The 22,409-nt window shown below is 42.9% G+C and overlaps 1 protein-coding gene across 1 annotated transcript in view; it reads right to left on the minus strand.

Annotated features, from left to right (window-relative positions):
• Positions 1–20,358, minus strand: part of LOC147733207 (mucin-5AC-like) — a 179,705-nt gene extending 159,347 nt beyond the window's left edge. Inside the window, exons 1-7 of the mRNA XM_086956039.1 lie at positions 20,294–20,358; positions 19,542–19,817; positions 16,791–16,905; positions 9,207–9,294; positions 7,639–7,745; positions 6,480–6,696; positions 4,117–4,242 (exon numbers count right to left, since the gene is read on the minus strand). Coding sequence (XP_086812165.1) covers positions 4,117–4,242; positions 6,480–6,696; positions 7,639–7,745; positions 9,207–9,294; positions 16,791–16,905; positions 19,542–19,817; positions 20,294–20,358 — 994 coding nt within the window. The remainder of the gene's footprint in view (positions 1–4,116; positions 4,243–6,479; positions 6,697–7,638; positions 7,746–9,206; positions 9,295–16,790; positions 16,906–19,541; positions 19,818–20,293) is intronic.
• Between the last annotated feature and the right edge of the window lie 2,051 nt (positions 20,359–22,409).

Raw genomic sequence — 22,409 nt, forward strand, 5'->3', positions numbered from 1 at the left:
CGAAATTCGCATCTTGTACATGTGAGACATAAGAGAGACCTTCCTCCCGTTATCGATTATTCTGAGTCAGCATGGGATCAGTATAAGGATTATATTAAAGGATACTTCTGGTTCATAGGTCCCGTCCAAAATAGTAATTAATACGAAGATTGACCACCACTTTGGAAGCAGTAGTGAACGAGACTACTTTTGCTCTAGGTAACCTGACTGAGGAGCAGTCTGCTATGAGACTTGTTGTTCTTCAAAATCGCCTTGTCCTTGACGTCATCCTGGCCGATAGGGGCGGGGCTTGTAGAGTCATCGGATCCAGTTGTTGCATTTTCATTCCTAATAACGCGCCATCCATATATAAAGCAATAACACGGCTCCATAACATAGCTCACCAGATGCACCAGAATCCAGACACTTGGACTTGGTCCGGTTGGCTTTGGAGTGTGATATCCGCCTGGGGATGGAAATTGTTGTCATTCCTAGGAATAATACTGCTCATAGTATTCAGTTGTTGTCTCTGTCTGCAATGTGGGCCAGCGATTTGCGGCTTGTGCGCCACAGCTTGTATTCCCCGTCCAAGTTCACGTTCCCGTTCCCGAATGAAAAAGGATGAACAAATGATGCTATATGAACAGATAGATGGTCTTATGAACATAGATATATCCTAAAGGGTGTAGTAGGGGCCAAGGAGGGAATGAGGTAATAGAAATTTTCAGGTAGCTAATGTGTCCCCCACTCGCACCCTATCCATGCACCCATGTTCCTTGTATGTCATGTAACTTCCTTCCCATGCATGCTAGAAAGACGCATATGCATTTGCGTCCAACGTTAACATGTCAGTTATTCAGTTCTCCAAGAAAACCACGTTAAATTGGCTTCTAGGCCTATGGTGCCAACGTCTTTACATAGTGCACTTTTGAATCTCGCACACGTTTTTCTCCATGTTTCCTGGCTCAGTCGAGCTAGGCCCTTAATCGAGGCTCCGAGTCTCTTCTGTCTCTGAAAGCTGTAGTGTAGGTATGCATCCCTGACCTCTGCCTTACCTCCTGCCCAGCAAAGCGGTGCCCGGCTCAGCCTGGCCTGCCTGCCAAGATAGTATTTTGCCTACAAGTTATCTGCTCAGCCTCCTCGAAAACACATTCCAGTCTAGTGAAATGGGTAAACATATTCCCGGCTGCAGAGCAAAGGGCCCGGCCTTCCTGTCCTCCTTGCAAGTAATTTACCGAACCCGTTACCATGGTAGGCCCATGGCCCAGCGCATTGCACCAAGACACGTATGCACGCACTAGCATTCAGTATTGAACGGCCTCTGTCCGAGAGACCTTTTACTTCAGGCGACACATCCTCCAAACATGAGATACCAGATATGCTATAGGTACAGGTCGTTCTGACATCCCAGACATTAGTCCTCTACTAGTGCTAAAGTCAAAGCCCCCAGCTCTCCCCAGTTACACGTCATGTTTAGTTGCGCGCGCATCTATGCTAAAAGTTTCTGCTGATCCTGCAAACTTTCTCTAAGCATCCACCCACTTGTGACGTTTCTTGTGACGTTTCCCTGACATGTCAAGTGCACGCCCACGTGTACGCCTTCTTACACGCCTCCTGTTACGCACATGTGTTCTTATCTCTCTCTTTTCACCTGTTACACCTACTGTATTCATTTCAATTATACTGTTTTACTATATATAATGTGTGATGTTAATAAAACGTTGAATATCCCTTCCTGAACCTTAGTGGTGATGGAACATGATGTCCTGTTCCTCGAGGATCAGAATTAAAGCCCGTATGACTCAGATACCACGGACTCTGCCTCTCATTTGATTGAGCTATCCTTATTGATATTTAATGTATGGAAAAATAGTCTGGTAATTTTATTATTATATATTAATATGTATTATTACAATATGCAAATGTGGGCCACTTTTTTGAGCGCTCGGGACAATTTTTTTTCCCAATCCAACCCTGTTTTACAGTACAATTTCAAGTGCTTGACTCCCGTTTTGCCAACCACGTTTGTGTCGGTTCTGATGTTTTACATAAAGCTAATTGAAGCTTTGGCCTTTCAGGAACAGCGTCGTGGGAGCAACAATTACACGCTTTCCTTGCCTTTTTGTGGATTTTCATGAGGATTAAGCTATGTCTGGTGAGAGGATGTATTTGTCTTCCTCTGATTCTACAACTCACTCATAAAACTGTAGCATGAAGAAATTGGCAAAAGATACTTTGAAGGTTTATCTGAGCACATGTGATTTTGAAATAACAACAGTGACTCGTTTTCTTTGAAGGTTGCATTTTTTTTTATTCTCGAGTTGTGTCGATCTGGTTTACATGCATATCTTCATTCACTCATCTGTACTATGCTGCCATCTAGTGGCTATTTTTCACATTTTCTTTTTGATGTCTTAATTCCATGCCTGTTTGCAGCGTTTATGTCAAAATCACTTTTCAGTATATATGTAGCAATCTTAAATGTCTCAAGTACAGTTTTACAGTATTACATTACATATTAAGTTTTCCCTTACGTTAGGGACATGCAGTTTTCTTTGCAGGATTTAGCTGCAATTCACATGGCCCCAACACAGGGGTGAACCCTCACACGGGGTAAACGTTCCTTTACATGAAGGTTGGCCCTACGGTGGGGTAAGTTTTAGGACTTTTGTGTCCAACTTTATTCTATATTACATTAGTACTCTTACGCAAGGGTGTTATTATGATTTGTTGCAGGGGTTGGGTCCCTGCGTGCTTAAGACGCATTGCGCCGCACAAGTTGTTGTAGCAGGGGTAGGTCCTTGCGTGCCTAAGACGCATTGCGCCGCACGAGTTGTTGTAGCAGGGGTGGGGCTTGCGTGCCTAAGACGCATTGAGCCACACGAGTTGTTGTTTGTTTTCATTTGTTGTCCCTTAGTGATTAGTGGGACCAGGACATTGGGTGAAATTCCCAATGTTCTCTTGACGTTTTAATCACAGGTTTTCCCTTTTGGTTTACGGGGGCAGGACATTGGGTACAAGTCCCTCTTATCCACATCCACATATTTGTTGTCCCCTGTTTAGGGTGGGGACAGGACATTGGGTTATAGTCCCTCTTGTCCACATTTATTTACATGTTGTCTCCTATTTATTTTGGGGGCAGGACATTGGGTTCTAGTCCCTCTTGTCCACATTTATTTACATGTTGTCTCCTATTTATTTTGGGGGCAGGACATTGGGTACAAGTCCCTCTTGTCCACATCCACATATATGTTGTCCCCTGTTTAGGGCGGGGGCAGGAATTTGAGTCCAAGTCCCTCTTTCCACACTTTTACATGGTGTTTTCCTTACAAGGGATTATACATTTTCGTCATCAATTTATTCCTTTTATTAAGAGGGGGAGATGGGTATTTCATATTATATTATGTACCTTTTCTCTTCTCTCTTTATCTCTCGTAGTCGCTACCCCTCTTGTGATTTCGTTTCTGTCATCCCTGGGTTACTGACTATGTTACTTATCTTTTGACTAAATTACTTATCTTTAGCTGTTGCGTTTACAGTTTTAAGATGTTTGGTACATGTTTATCAACTTATCTTATGCTGGTATGTTTACAGTTTTAAGATCTTCGGTGTATGTATTTAGCTTGTACAGTTATGCTTGTAGTTTTAAGACATTTTTATTATTTACCTTATCTTGTATTTTTAGGTCTATAGTTTAATGATGTTTAGTTTCGTCTTTCATTTATAAGGTAGAGATATGTAGTAATCTTCCATTGCTATCTATCTCTTATGTTAACTTGTTCCTGGCTGCTCAGCCTGTGCGAATGTTCTGAGTGGAATGTTGGTGTGAGGGCTGAGTGTGGAATGCTTAGATGACTTGAGCAGAGTGACAGTTGGATGGATGGGGCTGAGCAGCTAGAAGGCTGCTCCCAGTGAGACTGTTAAAGGATAGTACAGAATCTTTAGAATGTGAGCAGACAGCTCCCTTAAAAGGAATCTTAAGAACATGAGCAGACAACTCCCAGAAAGTGATCTTTAGAATGTGAGCAGACAGCTCCCCTAAAGGGAACTTTAGAATGTGAGCAGACAGCTCCCCTGAAGGAATGTTTGGTCTGGGAGAGTTGAGAACTGGCAAAGAGAATGCGAGCTCGAAGTTACCAGGGGGGCAGAAGCAGCCATCAGTACAGTGTTCCTCGCAGAGTTCTGTCCTCTCTGAGTTGGTGCAGGTATTTGCACATGGTGATCCGCACTCCTGGAACTGCATGTTGAAAGAGCATGACATGGCTGAAATTGAAATAAAAGCAATGGTTATATCTCAACACAGTTTACTGCACATATTTTAATTTATACACCAGCATACACATTAATCAAAAAACTACCGCTAGAGGACAGCATCAGCTTGTGCAGGACACGCGAGAGAGGTGACGGCTAGAAAGGCAGCGAGATTCTGAGCAGAATCATAAAGGTGTTCAGTATTGGAGCCCTTCAAGACATTTAGCCGGACCTAGCACATGAGGTAGGACAATGCTATAATGTACGCCCATTTTATTGCATATTTAATCATTATCCAAGTGGCATTTTTTGCAAGGGTAATTCAAATTACTGTTTCTTTCGCCATATTTTGCTGTAGTAAAGCTGGAAATATCAACATGTACTCCTACTGCAATGTGATTATAAAAAGATAAAGGGGAGAAGGCAATGGATGTATTCCTCACACCTAAATTTTAAATATACGAATAAAAATGGGAACGAAGCAAATGGTGTGTTCGGTGGTCTCCCTGGGGCTTCAGTCATTACTAAAGAAATGGAAAAAGTAGTTTCCGCGGTGTGCACTCTCTCAAACCCAACAAACGTAGGAAAGGGTGCATGGAAATATGTTGCATATAGGCCTCAGAGTTTATTCATTGTTTCTCAGGCTGTGGACAAAGACAAAATAAACTTGAATTGAGAGACTGCTGTCAAGAATAGTAGAAAGCAAATCGCAGAATCTCGAGGAGGCAAAATGACTAAAACCGAAGACACTCATTTGTTTAATGAACGAGATAATTAGTGTTTTAGTTTATATCATTTTCAAGATACAGTCTGAGATAACACAAGGGCTGGAGCAGCTTAGAAACCATAAATAAGTGTTTTTGTGCTGCATCTGCTATGTTAAATGTGTAATTTTCATATTGTTATTGGGCATTGTTTGCTAAATCCTATGTGGGTTTAACAAAGATGTTAAATACAAGGAAGACACCTCCATATTCTTTGCTCGGGCTTACCTCATACACATCACATAATGCTGTGTTATTGATTAGGCCTAGGCGGAGTTCTGTGAAGTGACCAAAAAACTTCCACAAGCGGCAGAGTGTTTTAGGTCATGCCGTTCGTGCTGATTTTAAGCGCCGGGTGTTTGTCCCGCGCTGGAAAATCAAAGCGAATGGCATCATGCCAATAGGGCGTTGCTTCTTTCTGCCACTCGAGTAGATGTTCTACTCGAGACGCAGCTTCCTCAACCTGAACGGATGTTATTTCAGTGCGAGCAGTTGCGACCATCCGCAATCCTGCATTGAGAAATCTCTCTGGGAGATAGCCTAGTGTTGGATTTTTCTCACTCTGGTTCACCAATTTAACGTTGGTGAATGCGAGCGTGGAAAAAAAACTGCTTCATTCGCGGATCGGAATTTTTCAGAACTCTGCATGCTCCACAGTGTGCGGATAACTCTGCAAATTCTGCGAACAGAAAGGAGTTCACCGCCCAGGCCTAATATTGAGGTCAATCTGAAGAGGGCTTTGAGATTTAGTCCCTGACTTAGGGGCAGATTTATGAGGCCCTTGCGCCACGTTTACGCCGCCGTTGCGTCACGCAAGGCGGCGTAAACGTGGCGCATCCCTACGAACGATTTACAACGTGACGCATCTAGGCAGATGCGTCACGTTGTAAAGCCCTGCGCCGCTTGTGGGCGTTCCGGCGCAGGCTGGGCGTTCCGGGGCAGGTGCGCCTCGCAAAAGTGGCTGAGTGAAATCTAGGAGATTTCACTCAGTCACTTTTAAGCCAATGCTGCGTCAAAAGCCTGCGCCTGCTTGAAGCAGGCGTAGGTCTTGACGCAGCATTGTTAAAATGGGGCACCCCGAGCCTTGCTGGAGTTGCGTCGCGCTTGCGACGCAACTCCAGCAATGCGCCACATTTCCGGCACAGATGCGTCACGCATCTGTGCTGTTTTTGCACCATGGTGCGCCGCATTATAAATGCGTCGCACCATGGCTGGCGGAGCTGTGGCGCACTGTGGTGCATGTTAACTGGCGCATCACTGGGGATGCGCCAGTTAACATAAATCTGCCCCTTAGTGTATCTAAGATCTTAAAATATTTTTCACCCACACAGCATTGCATTAACTAAAAACCAGTGGGTCATGCTGTTTTTGCATCTGACTTGAATAAAGATGACTGGGGAATTAAGTACAATGTGAATGTTTCTAGTAATATTGCATCTCTCTTCAAAAATGCCCTTTATTCATGCTTTAACCACAGATACTCACGGCACAAGTCAGCTGTCCTCCAGTTCTTAGGGGCTCCGCCAGCATGAGAGCACTGCCGGGAGTACTCCGAGAAGGTGTGACACAGGCAGGAGGAACTTTGAGGATCGGTGCACTGGCACATGTCCTTCACACAGGCTTCAATGTAGGCGCTGACACCAACAAGTGAGTTGCAGCTTTGGAATGCAGGGCCGGTCAGAATGGCCTCACATTTACTTTCCTGAAAACAAAGTCCCAGAAGGCATGAAACGTTGGCCGTACTATGCATAGAGAATCAAACATCATGGGGTAGATTTATTATTTTTTCACACAACGCAACACATTGCAGTAAGACAAATGCACTGTAAAAAAGGAAGAGGGCAGGTATGTGCCATATCTATCAAGTTGTGGTATATTCTTGTCCTCTGCTTGTGCAGGCAAAATCAGTACAGCCTGTGGCCAACACAGACACCCTTGCTCTATGGTGCAAAGGTGCCTGATTTGCATTGTTTTAGTGCAGAAAGGTACACCTTCCTGCATGAAAACAATCCATATAGAATAGAGCACACTTAGGGGCAGATTTATGTTAACTGGCGCATCCCCAGGGATGCGCCAGTTAACATGCGCCACAGTGCGCCACAGCTCCGCCAGCCATGGTGCGCCGCATTTATAATGCGGCGCACCATGGTGCAAAAACGGCACAGATGCGTGACGCATCTGTGCCGGAAATGTGGCGCAATGCTGGAGTTGCGTCGCAAGCGCGACGCAGCTCCAGCAAGGCTCGGGTGTGCCCCATTTAAACAATGCTGCGTCAAGACCTACGCCTGCTTCAAGCAGGCGCAGGCTTTTGACGCAGCATTGGCTTAAAAGTGACTGAGTGAAATCTCATAGATTTCACTCAGCCACTTTTGCGAGGCACACCTGCCCCGGAACGCCCACCCTGCGCCGGAACGCCCACAAGCGGCGCAGGGCTTTACAACGTGACGCATCTGCCTAGATGCGTCACGTTGTAAATCGTTCGTAGGGATGCGCCACGTTTATGCCGCCTTGCGTGACGCAACAGCGGTGTAAACGTGGCGCAAGGGCCTCATAAATCTGCCCCTTAGAAAGAGAAAACAACTAGGAGAAATAAAGATATTTCTCCTTGTTATGCCTCAAATTCAGGTGAGATGCCAAAACTTACAAAGTCGGTGCAGTTGTTCTGTGGGGCGGGCTGTGTATCCTCGCACTGTTCTGTTGGGCCATCCATTTTCTGCAGATTTCCAAACTGGGTTTCAGTTATTTGAATACCTGCAGACCAAAGTGTACACCACGTTACATATGGCTTTTGTGTTTTTTTACTGTATTATGCTCAGAGGATTATGTGATTGTGCAGCTGCAGCAATTTTTGCATAATTATAGATTTGCCAAATTTGCCACATAATCCATCATCTGCCATATAATCTGCTGTTTTTAACATAAACAAATTGTAGCTCAAATTATAGATTTGCCAAATTTGCCACATAATCCATCATCTGCCATATAATCTGCTGTTTTTAACATAAACAAATTGTAGCTCAAAATACTCAAACGTTACTAAAGACACAGCAACATATATTTCTGTGTGGTAGAAGGGCCATGGCAACGGTTGACTGGTCACCTTTCTTTAGCTTTGCTATGTTTGGGTGTTAAACTGGTACTAATGACCAGCTCCCTGACAGTGATAAGTGTAAAAAAAAAATGAAGAAGAAAAAATGAAGTAATACTATTACAAAATGTGCCACACTACGCCACATAATATCATATGCCTTTTTATACTACAAAATTTACTCAAACCTGTCACATAATTTGGCCCTCCCCTACCGCATAATTCCAGTTTCCCTGATTATACTTGATTTTATGGAACTTGAACAAAAAGAATATCCCTGCACTTGAGAACATTCAATAGTCTTTGGCCTCATTCTGAATGCCCGTCAAGTAATGTGCTATGAAAAGTGTGACCTCCACAAACACCATGTCAATTAGCATGTGGCCCCACTGTTAGGTGAGAAGTGAGCCATTTTATCTATCAGATATCAGTATATTATTTAAGATTCATTCACACTGTTGCCTAAATGGCTTCATAGCGCTGGGTCATGCTCCTTTAGGTAGAAAGGAAGCAAGTTAGGTACCCCTGATACTTGCTCGGTCTCTGTACAAATGCAATCATTTTCCATGAGTCGGGCACACTTATTCGCAGAACCCATCCCCATGGCCTGATGGTGGAGCACACAAACTAACAAGCATTGGCAAAGCAAATAACTTTGACCTATACAAGAACTGTACACTTTGCCAATGTCTTTTGGCCATGTTGCAGAGCAGGGATGCTGTGCAGCATGGCTAAAGGTTACAAGAAAAGCGCTGTTTCAACTGTGCCAGCAGAATGCTTAAAGAAATTCCCAAGATTTTACTGCTTGCAAAGGTGTATCTGTGCAGTGGTGAGCAACAACAATTCACCTTCCTCACAAGCTCTGGGGAAATTCTGACCTCCAGGAAGTGCAGCTGCGGCTCACGTACACTGCTGCTGCCCTGAGGGCGCTGGGTAGGAATGTGAGTGCCCCTTCTGGGTTGGTAAAGGTGCAGATGATTGCCTCTTCCCAGAAGTAACTCGAAGGGGAGTAGGGTGATGGGAGTGGACATAAGCATGGATATACAAGAGGAACATGTGTAGTGGTGAGGACAGAAGCACACCTGCTGACCGTGGTGGGAAGAAACTAATTTTACAATATTTACCATTGAACAGAAACTCATTTTCGGAAATTCCATTGTAGTCTCCACAAAGCCCACAGGTTTGGTTGGCATATTTGTCGTTCAGTTCGAGCTGTATTGAGAATAATGAGAACAATTAATTGGGAGACTTGGCTTTCGGTGGTAGAAGACCAGAGTATTGATGTAGCTTTCGAAAATTCGTGCACAATTTGGTTTTCTTGACATAATGATTTTTGCCCTCTCCCATGTGACGTTTTTATAAAACCTATATTCTAATCAAAAGAGGGGAGGTGGAAAATAGATCCATTCATTTTCCAGGTAGATATAGGCTAATCAAAAGGGAAAGGATCACTTGTCCTGCTCAACCTTGAGTGTACAGGACTAGCAAGGGGTGTCCCAATAAAAAGACCCTCATGCACGTGATGGGTAAGGTGGGTTCAGAGCGGTATATCTTGATTCTCCGCTTTGTTATCACGTGTCTGCATAATCATAAGGTCTAGTTTCGGTATGCAGCCTCCACCCGGAGGTATTTTACCCAAGGTTGGTGCAGTAGTGAGCCAGAGATAAAAATATATTAAAAAGACCAAAAACTCAGATAAGGTAAATTTATTCAGTCTGGTTTATGGTCTAGTACACTCTGTTATAGTGCAACTTGTTTACTTGGTAATGGGTAGTAGTTGCACTTAGAGTTAGAAAATTACAAAAATAGGGAGGGGGGTGACTGGACATAGGTCGACATGTTTCTGCCTTGGTTGCCTGGTTTCTAGGACTTACGGGCATTCATCAGGACCAGTAGTGAGTGAGGTGGGGGTTTAAATAAACCAAGTGCTCAGAAAAGTGAAAAAAAGGAAGAAGGTTATTGACCTGTTCCTATGTTTGGAGGTCTTATGGTACCTGTAACGAGTAAACACAAGTTTGCAACACTCATACAGGGAGGGGAGGAGTGGAGGGACACACGTTAAGCAAAAGTTTGCTTCTCATATCTATCAATTATAAACAACTATAAAATGACAATACTTTACATGACCGGTTACTGTCTACGACAATTTCAACTTACTCTACTACTTTCCTGTCTCATGCAGTCGGCTATAGCATGCTGGTGGATAAATAAGCATGCATCTCTTGTGAGTATCACATCGTTTTGTGTAGCAAAATTGTGCTCGTAAAAGTTGCTACTAATTGTGATCAACTCTGTTGTGTTTTCTTTTACATTGTGAAAAAAACAAACTTAAAAATGCACAGAATCTTGGTGGGCATCGCGTATTTTATACGTGGAACTAGGTGAAATAATGCGGAGATACAGCGCGGTGCACGATGGACTGATTCACATGCGTATGGGAAAAGGGCATTGTGACCGTCGGCGTGTTTTGGTATTACCTCGCGCAAATATTGTGCACACTCCAATCGGTGGTAAGGCTCTGAGGAGGGGCTATGAGGAGAGAAGAAAAGGCAGAAGGATTCTGAAAATTAGGCAGAACACCATTCAATACTTGCGGTTTTGATGGGAGCGCATTCGCGGTATTTCCTGGCGTGTACCTATTGCGCCCGTCCCGCTGCTTTCGAGGTGATGCGCTGTGCTGCTCTTACCGAACCGGAAGCACTAGGCATTGCTTCCGGTTCGTATAAATGGGCGTTAGTTGTGTACTTAGCGGCTTCCTATTGGTCTAGAGCTCTTGTCAACGTTACTATGGAGACCGAGTATGTTGATCTCGGTGTTAGAGTCCGGTTTTCAGAGGGCATTGAATGCGTTGCTAGGCTCATTGGGTCGCTGGCTTATTTTAAGATAGAGGGAGGGCTTGGATAGTTAAAAAATGGGAATATATTCTGGCATTTTGTATTTTGCTCCCTCGTGTTTTTGGTGTATTATAATGTTCCTCATTAGGGCACAGATTTGTCTTGCATACTAGACGGTGAGGGAGTCATCGTGGATGCTATGTATATTCTCATTTTGTGGTATGTCTAGTCTTCTAACTGATTGATCACCTTCTCACTAGGGATAACCACGGTATATTGTCATTCAGTCCCTCGGTATCGGTCTTGAGTCTATGGACCCATCTTTGCTCTTTCTCAAATAGGGTTTTTTCCGCATTGTGATCCTTATTTGTCAAAGCTTCAAGGATCACCCATTGTAGGTCCAGAACAGTGTGGCCTTTCTCCAGATAATGTGAGGCCATTTTGGTCGTGCTTTTTCTACATTTCACGCTGCTCCTATGTTCACAAATTCTTTGCTTCGCTTTTCTGCATGTCATCCCAATGTAGTTAAGTTGACACGGACATGTGATCATATACACAACATGTGTCGTGTTGCAGTTAGTATGGTTGTTTAGTGTCCATCTGAAATTGGGTAAAAGCTGTATTTCTTTTACTGGTCTTGTAAGGGCACAGACCGAGCACGAGCCACATGGATAGTGGCCTGTAACTCTGGGGTTACCCCACAAAGAGACATTGTCTCTAGGTATTTTGGGGGGTGGTCGTGTGTGAACCAGCATATCTTTTAGGTTTCTGCTCCTTTTGTTTGCAAATCTAGGTTTCTGCCAAGTTAGATTACCTGATGTTAATATCCGCCAGTTTTTATTGACAATATTTTTGATGGCATTTGTCATGGGGCTGTATGTGGTTACACATGTTAGGACTTCCTCTTGTGGGGTTTTTTGAACATTATCCAGAAGTGCCTCTCTATTCTGGTTTCGGGCCCGTTTCTTGCAGTTAGATATGATCTTCTTTGGGTAATCTCGGGCTTCAAGTTTTTTACAAAGATCGTTAGCTTGAGACTTATACTCTGAGATGTTGCTACAGTTACGTCGTAACCTGAGGAACTGACTGTAAGGTAGGTTCTCTCTTAGAGGTCTGGGGTGGAAGCTCTTAAAGGACAGAAGACTGTTTTTCGCCGTGGTCTTAAAAAAGGTTCTGGTTTGGAGGGTATTCGCCTCAGCATAGATGGTGACATCTAAGAAGTCAATGCTTGTCTTGTCTGCAGTATATGTGAACTGTAGACAGGTATCCTGTTGGTTTAGCCATTTGTGAAAATCCAACAAAGTTGCTTGGTCCCCTTTCCAAATAACAAAAATGTCATCAATGTATCTTTTCCAAAACAGTATACATTGATGATAAGGGTTGTTGGTTTGGTTCAAAATGAACGTATCTTCAAAAGTACTCACATACAGCCCTGCCACGCTGGGGGCAAAGGTGCTGCCCATCGAGGTCCCGTGGCAATGTAAATACAGGGTGTCTCTGTATTGAAAAAAGTTCTCCATCAGGGCCAATCGACAACATTCTAGGACAAAGTGTCTGGGAGTTCTGTACATCCAGGTTGTGTTGAAAAGTATATTTTCAAGAGTTTCCATGGTTTTTTCCTGTGGTAAGCTGGTATATAAACTTTCCTCATCGAATTAGTAGGGTTCGACAGACAAGACAAGCATTGACTTCTTAGATGTCACCATCTATGCTGAGGCGAATACCCTCCAAACCAGAACCTTTTTTAAGACCACGGCGAAAAACAGTCTTCTGTCCTTTAAGAGCTTCCACCCCAGACCTCTAAGAGAGAACCTACCTTACAGTCAGTTCCTCAGGTTACGACGTAACTGTAGCAACATCTCAGAGTATAAGTCTCAAGCTAACGATCTTTGTAAAAAACTTGAAGCCCGAGATTACCCAAAGAAGATCATATCTAACTGCAAGAAACGGGCCCGAAACCAGAATAGAGAGGCACTTCTGGATAATGTTCAAAAAACCCCACAAGAGGAAGTCCTAACATGTGTAACCACATACAGCCCCATGACAAATGCCATCAAAAAGATTGTCAATAAAAACTGGCGGATATTAACATCAGGTAATCTAACTTGGCAGAAACCTAGATTTGCAAACAAAAGGAGCAGAAACCTAAAAGATATGCTGGTTCACACACGACCACCCCCCAAAATACCTAGAGACAATGTCTCTTTGTGGGGCAACCCCAGAGTTACAGGCCACTATCCATGTGGCTCGTGCTCGGTCTGTGCCCTTACAAGACCAGTAAAAGAAATACAGCTTTTACCCAATTTCAGATGGACACTAAACAACCATACTAACTGCAACACGACACATGTTGTGTATATGATCACATGTCCGTGTCAACTTAACTACATTGGGATGACATGCAGAAAAGCGAAGCAAAGAATTTGTGAACATAGGAGCAGCGTGAAATGTAGAAAAAGCACGACCAAAATGGCCTCACATTATCTGGAGAAAGGCCACACTGTTCTGGACCTACAATGGGTGATCCTTGAAACTTTGACAAATAAGGATCACAATGCGGAAAAAACCCTATTTGAGAAAGAGCAAAGATGGGTCCATAGACTCAAGACCGATACCGAGGGACTGAATGACAATATACCGTGGTTATCCCTAGTGAGAAGGTGATCAATCAGTTAGAAGACTAGACATACCACAAAATGAGAATATACATAGCATCCACGATGACCCCCTCACCGTCTAGTATGCAAGACAAATCTGTGCCCTAATGAGGAACATTATAATACACCAAAAACACGAGGGAGCAAAATACAAAATGCCAGAATATATTCCCATTTTTTAACTATCCAAGCCCTCCCTCTATCTTAAAATAAGCCAGCGACCCAATGAGCCTAGCAACGCATTCAATGCCCTCTGAAAACCGGACTCTAACACCGAGATCAACATACTCGGTCTCCATAGTAACGTTGACAAGAGCTCTAGACCAATAGGAAGCCGCTAAGTACACAACTAACGCCCATTTATACGAACCGGAAGCAATGCCTAGTGCTTCCGGTTCGGTAAGAGCAGCACAGCGCATCACCTCGAAAGCAGCGGGACGGGCGCAATAGGTACACGCCAGGAAATACCGCGAATGCGCTCCCATCAAAACCGCAAGTATTGAATGGTGTTCTGCCTAATTTTCAGAATCCTTCTGCCTTTTCTTCTCTCCTCATAGCCCCTCCTCAGAGCCTTACCACCGATTGGAGTGTGCACAATATTTGCGCGAGGTAATACCAAAACACGCCGACGGTCACAATGCCCTTTTCCCATACGCATGTGAATCAGTCCATCGTGCACCGCGCTGTATCTCCGCATTATTTCACCTAGTTCCACGTATAAAATACGCGATGCCCACCAAGATTCTGTGCATTTTTAAGTTTGTTTTTTTCACAATGTAAAAGAAAACACAACAGAGTTGATCACAATTAGTAGCAACTTTTACGAGCACAATTTTGCTACACAAAACGATGTGATACTCACAAGAGATGCATGCTTATTTATCCACCAGCATGCTATAGCCGACTGCATGAGACAGGAAAGTAGTAGAGTAAGTTGAAATTGTCGTAGACAGTAACCGGTCATGTAAAGTATTGTCATTTTATAGTTGTTTATAATTGATAGATATAAGAAGCAAACTTTTGCTTAACGTGTGTCCCTCCACTCCTCCCCTCCCTGTATGAGTGTTGCAAACTTGTGTTTACTCGTTACAGGTACCATAAGACCTCCAAACATAGGAACAGGTCAATAACCTTCTTCCTTTTTTTCACTTTTCTGAGCACTTGATTTATTTAAACCCCCACCTCACTCACTACTGGTCCTGATGAATGCCCGTAAGTCCTAGAAACCAGGCAACCAAGGCAGAAACATGTCGACCTATGTCCAGTCACCCCCCTCCCTATTTTTGTAATTTTCTAACTCTAAGTGCAACTACTACCCATTACCAAGTAAACAAGTTGCACTATAACAGAGTGTACTAGACCATAAACCAGACTGAATAAATTTACCTTATCTGAGTTTTTGGTCTTTTTAATATATTTTTATCTCTGGCTCACTACTGCACCAACCTTGGGTAAAATACCTCCGGGTGGAGGCTGCATACCGAAACTAGACCTTATGATTATGCAGACACGTGATAACAAAGCGGAGAATCAAGATATACCGCTCTGAACCCACCTTACCCATCACGTGCATGAGGGTCTTTTTATTGGGACACCCCTTGCTAGTCCTGTACACTCAAGGTTGAGCAGGACAAGTGATCCTTTTCCTTTTGATTAGCCTGTTTTTATAAAACCAGCAAATGTTTTCATTGAAGTGTCATTTCCATGGTATACTCTGTTGTTTCTATCAATACAATCAGAATATTGATTCAGTAAGATATGTATGTGTAATTAACTGTTCCATCTCGGTGTCGATGTACCTGTGGCTCAAAAAACCAAATTTGTCATATTTTAGGCCATGCTTATCTGTAAATCTCATGGGCCTTATTTATGAAGGCCTTGCGCCACCGGTGCGTCACTTTTTCCCATGTTAAAAGTGACGCACCGGCGGCGCATGGCCTTAATAAATAAGGCCCCATGCATTTTGCCTTCATGCAGGCTGCTCCTCTATGCATGGTACACATGAGTGTGATTCTCAAAGCTGTCTGAGACTCAAAGTTCACCTTACATATACAAAGGAAACCTCCAGAAATTATGATTTTGTTAGAGTTTACATCCTCATGAAGTGCGTTTCCAAATTCAGAAGTCTGACTAGAATAAGAAACGTGTACAATCACAAATTTAGGATTCACCCCTTATTTGTAAGAATTCTTCAGTGAGTCTAACGGAAAAAAGGAGAGCAACCAGAAACTCATAAGGTGGGGGATACTCCACCTATGACTAGGTAGTTTCTCTCGATTGAAATTGCCCAAACATACTTCTTTCAAAAGGCTTCAGGAGTTACGGGGCATATTATCAGGGCATGCGAAATGAAATTATCGCCGCTTTTGAGGCCGTTTTTGGCCGCAAAGTGGCAATAATTTTCTCGCCCTATTAGCAAGCTGTCGCTAACATCAGTTAGCGACAGCTTTTAGGGGATAGCGAGCGGTTTGGGGCCCGCTTTGCATGTCAGCGATATTTATCGCTAATGACATGCAAAGTGGGGGTACCCAACCAGTTAGCAACTGAAAGCAGTCGCTAACGTCTCTATCGTCTATTAGAAAGGCAGGAGAATATTGCTAAAAACTAACGCCTGCTCAGACCATTTCTTAACCTGTATATCCAATGAGAGGTGGATATTCAGGTTAAGACCCTATTGGCGTTAATGCCTAATTATCAGTGATTTTCCAGCGATATTCACGCATTTCGCCGCTATCGCCGAATATTTTGTCTTATTGGAGATAAATGTTGCTAATAGCACGTTATCTCTGAGATAAAATCCGGCGATGCTTGGCAATAAAAAAAATGTCGCTAAGCTTCTTTAGCGATAAATCTTGCTAGCTGTTAATATGCCCCTACATTTCCATTCTAGGAATGGGAAAAATACTTCCAAATTTAAAATTGGTTCATAGGAAAACACATCGACTCATTTTAGATTTCTTCCTACCTTATGTGCCTATTCTCAACATATAAAAAATTGAATATTGAATGTGAAACTTGAAGGATATCTTTAACTGTTCTTAGAGTGCTGAAACCACTTTTTGTTGTTTTGATATTTGTAAGCTTTGTCTTACATTTTTGGAGAGTGGAGGGGGAATCGCTCCTTGGTTTCGTGCACCATCAAACTTAGCAACACTTTTCATTTGGTTGAGTGCGGGCTCTATTGGCCTCTGCCCTTTGTTCTTTTGCTTGTATTTACCATGAGGTTGTCAGCTTCGTTCCACATGACGACCAGGCTTAGCTTGGCACTGACTTTCACATAACTTCCATTTTTCTGAATCTGGATTCCAGACTGGCTGAAAGGTACCAGTATTCTGAAGGACAGAAAATGTTTTGAACTTTGTGTGTCATCTTTAGATAATGGTTTCAATATCAATATTAAATTAGGATATTAAGAAACGAATGCATACTGCATATACACTGACAACTTCTAAATGGCGATTAGAGGAAAAAAATAACACGCTACCAATTATATCTTTAGGGAGAAAGATGCAACATGGTCTTCACTGTCACTGCTGAAAACCTCAAGCTTAAAAGTCGAAGTAGTATTATCCTTCTATCCCTATGTAAATGACTCTCCCTGAACTAATGACTCTCTTCTACATATGTGAAGCAGAAATGCCAGAAAAGCCAACTTCTTAAAATGTTCCTTTCTTTTATATGTTGGATCCCACAGGCTGTGATTCTCATCCCAGCTATATTTGTAAAACAAATTAACTGATAGTGGATGTCTAAAAGGACATCTGCGCTGACCACGCCTTCAAACTCGGACACAAAGAAATCTGCAGTGCACTTACCATCATCGTCAATATCACCACAGCTGTATTTCCCAAAGCATGGAAGCGCACAAAGGTCAGACCCCTCCTGAAGAATCCCTCTGCCGGCCTCAGTGCACTAAAAAAATGCTGACCCATCTCACTCCTCCTGTTTACCACCCATGTCCTCAAAAAAGCCATCAACCACTGGCTCACTGAATACCTAGAAAGAAAGAACGTACTCAGTGTCTCTCAATCTAGCTTCCACACCAACCACAGCACAGAAACTGTCCTGATCGCCAAAACCGACGTCATCAGATCCCTCCTCGACCAAGATGAAACAGCAACCTGATCCTCCTCGACTTCTCAGAGGCCTTCGCCACCTTACCCCACCACCCGCTCGCCAAAAGACTCCACCACATTCGGCGATGCCTTCAAATGGTTTGCATCCTTCCTAACAGTACTGAACCAGAGAATCCGACCTTCATCTCTGATCCCAAGACCATCGTCAGCAGCATTCCTCAAGGATCATTACTCAGCCACACCCTATTCAACACCTACATGTCGCCACTGGCCAACATCGTCTTAGCACACGGACTCAATGTAATCTTAAATGCAGACCACACCCAACTTATCCTCTCACTGATGGAAGAACCCACCACTAGAACTAGCTTCTGAATTGCCATGATGGACGTTCGCCAGCTAGATGAGGACCAACTGTCTGAAGCTCAACACAGCCAAGACGCAAGTGCTGATCCTTGTAAAGAACACCTCAAAGTGGAACAGCACCTGGTGGCCTGTGGAGCTCGGTTCCGCACCTACCCCAACAGACCACACCAGCAACCTTGTAATCATACTGGACAGCAAACTCACTATCAAACAACAGGTCAACACAACCTCCTATATCTGCTTCCACACCTTCTGCATGCTGCGTAAGATCTTCATATGCATCCCCATCAACACTAGGAAAACAGTCACATAAGCCCTCTTCACCAGCCGGTAAGACTATGAAAATGTACTCTACACTAGAATCACCACCCGAATTCCTCAACAGACTCCAGACTATACAGAAAGCAGCCACCAGACTCATCCTCAACCTCCTCAAATGGATAATACCCCACCTCAAGAAACTCCACTGGCACCACATACAGAAGAGATGCCAGTTCAAGATGCTGACTCACCTACGAAGCTCCCCACAACCAGGGTCTAGTCTACAACAACCACTGCCTGAACTTCTACCAGCTCAGCAGACAACTGTGCTTCGCTTTTCTCACACTTGCTCACATCCCCTACATCCGCCTGAGCCACAGCAGAGGTCGTTCATCCTACCTTGCAGCCAAGTCCTGGAACAACCTTCCCTTCAACCTACGAACAGCACCAACACTGGTAGACTTCAGAAAAGGACTCAAGAACTTTCTCTTAGACTAGAGACCAATGAGACCTCAACGCCTCGATGCCCCCAGGGGGAAATTGCTGTCTCCACAAATACTGATTGATTGATTGACAACTTTATATCATTGAGCATCAAGGACCCCTGGAAGAGATTTTCGGTGACATATACCACTAACACATTTTCAGTACAGTGTCAAGGGAACAATAATATACCTAATGTTTGCCTTAGGACCCTTAAACTGTGTGACAATAACACTGAGTGTTTGGATAGTAAAGTAATACTAAACAGTAATACAAACAGTAACAGGAAGTGCCACATGGAAACATGTTGCTTTATTATAAATCTGATCAACATGCTTGTCATATGTTCTAAAATCGTTTGATTGCATTACCAAGGAAAGCTCCTATAGTACCTTTAAGTAGTCTTTTATAGGTCAAGTATTTCATACGTGCCTCTTACGGGTGGCATGACGAGATAATGCCCAGAAAAAATGTGGATTCTTATGAGAAAGGCATGTAATCAAGTATGGAGTGGCGTTTCTTCTTCTGAACAGCTCTCACCTATTTATAATATTTGGCTGGGCAACATCCCCACATGCAGCCTTTCCTAGGATCATTCAGATTGCAAGGGCGCGTCTAGGGCAGTAATCTACTTAGCAGTGCATAGAAAGGAAAACAGGGGCTGACACTGGGGCTTGCTTTAGAAACACTGGTGCATGGTATACTCAGAATATAAATGTCAGGAATGCCAGTTTGATGTAAGTGCTAGTAACAGTACATATCAGTCATAGTTCTATACTTACGGGTTCCCGTTGAACAAAATGGAGCTCTTAGTGATTTCAATGACTACTCCATCTATCATCATGGTCATGTGACTGATGGTGGTGATGCCATTTTCCACCGTTCTTCGGACCTGGATGTTGAAGTCTTCATAGCTGCTCTTGCAGTGAGAAGAATATACATAGTTGCAGGTGCCTGGGAATTGGAAGACATTTCCATCGAAGGTTTTGAAGTGAAAGTTTCCCCAGGTGCTGCACACTTGGCCATTGTGAGCGGTGTTGATCGCTGGAATGGAAATCCTGACAATTATATTGTGACCACATCTCCAAGGACTACCAGACTGTGTGGTTAGGCATACTTTTCCAAGTATTAATACTCAGTTTAACTTTGTGCTAGACTTGTTTGTGTGGATAGAGTTTTATGTTCACTTAGGCATGTGCTACGTTTTTCAGTAGACTCCACATATTTGGAGTGCACTTACCTGCGGGGCACGAGTCCTAAAAAAAGAAGTGGGGGGATGATGACGTCATGACAGGAAGTGATGTCACGAAAGTTGGCCTGGCACCATCAGACTCATTGCCTACCCTTACTCCCCCCCCTTAGATGCAATTGCATTGGAGAAGCCAGCCCGTGAGCAGCTTTCTGAATGAGCTCCGATCTTGCCCCAGAGAGGAGTGAATGTGTGGTTCTATTTGCTCCAGTGATCGAGCTCCCGGTAAAATAAGTGGGGGGACGTCGTCCACCCTTGTGGTACCCCGACTCGAGCCCTGCTTACCTGTCTCCCAATTTGCACTTTGTCATCTTAATCATAAACCAGATTGCTTCTTCCTGCATGTACATGACAATCATTCAGTTGACTTCCTTTCCTTTACCATAACAAGGCTTTTGTTATTTTGTATTTCCATATTAACGAATAACTTTGAGTGGACTAAGAGCATTTAAGACATCAACCAATTGATTGGACAGTTTGCAAAGCCTGATCCTATACATTACCCTGCTTTTTGGCTAATCAATTACTTCAGTTTCTGTGTCCAAGGGACAAACAGTAGCAGATGTGCACATGGCTGTAACGACACGGAACTGCCTTTGCCACATTTTAAAACCTGATTCTTACGACCCACACAATGCTGAGGTTCATCAGTGTCTGAACTGTATCAATTGGCTTTGCTTGTTTTTATTGCCACTTACACACCGGACATGCATTTAAACAGCTAAGTATACGAGGTTCCCAGATCTCAAAGCCCATCACCAATTAATTTTGAGAAATATAGTAGTTAGGGGTGAATACATTTGGCCAGAACCCTTGAGAGAGAAGAAGTAAGTTTGGCCAATCCAATATACTCCTTAGGAACATTACAAACATCATTGCTATTTTATATTCAATGCATATTCCGTAGCAGAGAAAGCTGTAAGACGCGTTATTCCATTCTGCCCTACTATTAAACGTTAATTGACATTACATTGTATCATACCTGCAATTTTTCAAGTAGGTGTATTGGCACTTTTTTTTGTATTTCTAATATCTTTGATCAAGAGTTTTTTTGCGCCAACGTGCATTGTCATCAAATTGTAATGCACTAATGTTTACTCTGTAAATCTATTTAAAATCATTAGGCTTTACAAAAGCCTTGTTGGCATTCGCCTATTCTACCATCAACACTTCATTTAAGATTCTGAACCCTAATTTTTAATACTTACTCTTCACTACTGGAGTAAGGGATGAGCCTGTTATGATGCTAATTTTCTGAGATGATGATGATGAAGAAGACACTGAGTCATAATCTATAGCAAAAGGAAAGGAAAACAGTGCAATTTAGAGAACATATAGAAGACATCTTCAGTGACTTGAAAGACGGTGGTGCTGATGAGCAGTGACTTTCTGAAGAGTTTTCCCTTAATAACCAAAGTGGCAGTTCTAGTTTGGCAGACAAACTCCTCTGACTGATATCTCCTCTCCTCACAGCAGAAGAAAGCAATCAAATGTCAAGTTTTAGGATTCAGGATTATGACATTCTAACTATCTGGGTATTGGTTTTGTGATACCTTAAGCACTGACCTGAGCAGCATATCCAACCCACGAGCAGATTCTTACCATTGAAACAAAGGTGACGGATCCGATGATTTCTTGTGATGACATATTTAATCTATATTCCTTGTGTTGGAGGAAAGAATGACCTTCTCATGTGTGCTTAAGTTTGGTAAATTGGAACCAGTCGTGGTTGAAAGGTGATTGTTGGGTCAGTGCTTTTTGATGTTGATACCTCTGCATTACAATGGTGCCTTAACTTACATTCACATTTGCAACTGCAATTTGGCCACCAAATAAGTTTGTTTTTGACTCTTCCAATAATCTTCTATGAAATGTTTGCGTCTATCTAAACATTGCAAAGGTCTACATAAATCAACAGAACACTTGTGGACACTTATACATGTGGTAAAGTCTTAACCATAGAAGGCTGGACTCTACTGATACTATGGCCTCAATGCAACACTTACACTATGGACAGCTTTTCCTTAAATGGATACCTTGTGCTCTACGGTAAAGGTTTAAATTATCAACTTTACCACATCCAGACCTCATTTAATCGACTCTAGGAGATTTTAAACAAACGGATACATTTTCGATAAAACTTCATTAGGTTTCTTGATTTTGATCAGTTTCATATTATTATAATGGAGCCTTAACAAATGTTTCCAAAATATATTTAGCCCAGAGTAAATTGCATCATTACCTGTAAGAAAGTGTTTATATAGGTTATGGAGCACAGGATTTAAAATCATCTAATCAGATTTAAAAGAAATTTGGGGTACATGCCTATTTGTTGCTGCTGAACATTTTCATCCACGCTGACATTGTAAACGACATCATCGACTGTTTCAGAGTTAAATTG

This window comes from Lissotriton vulgaris, chromosome 2_1 (assembly GCF_964263255.1).
Source record: "Lissotriton vulgaris chromosome 2_1, aLisVul1.2, whole genome shotgun sequence".
NCBI lineage: Eukaryota > Metazoa > Chordata > Amphibia > Caudata > Salamandridae > Lissotriton > Lissotriton vulgaris.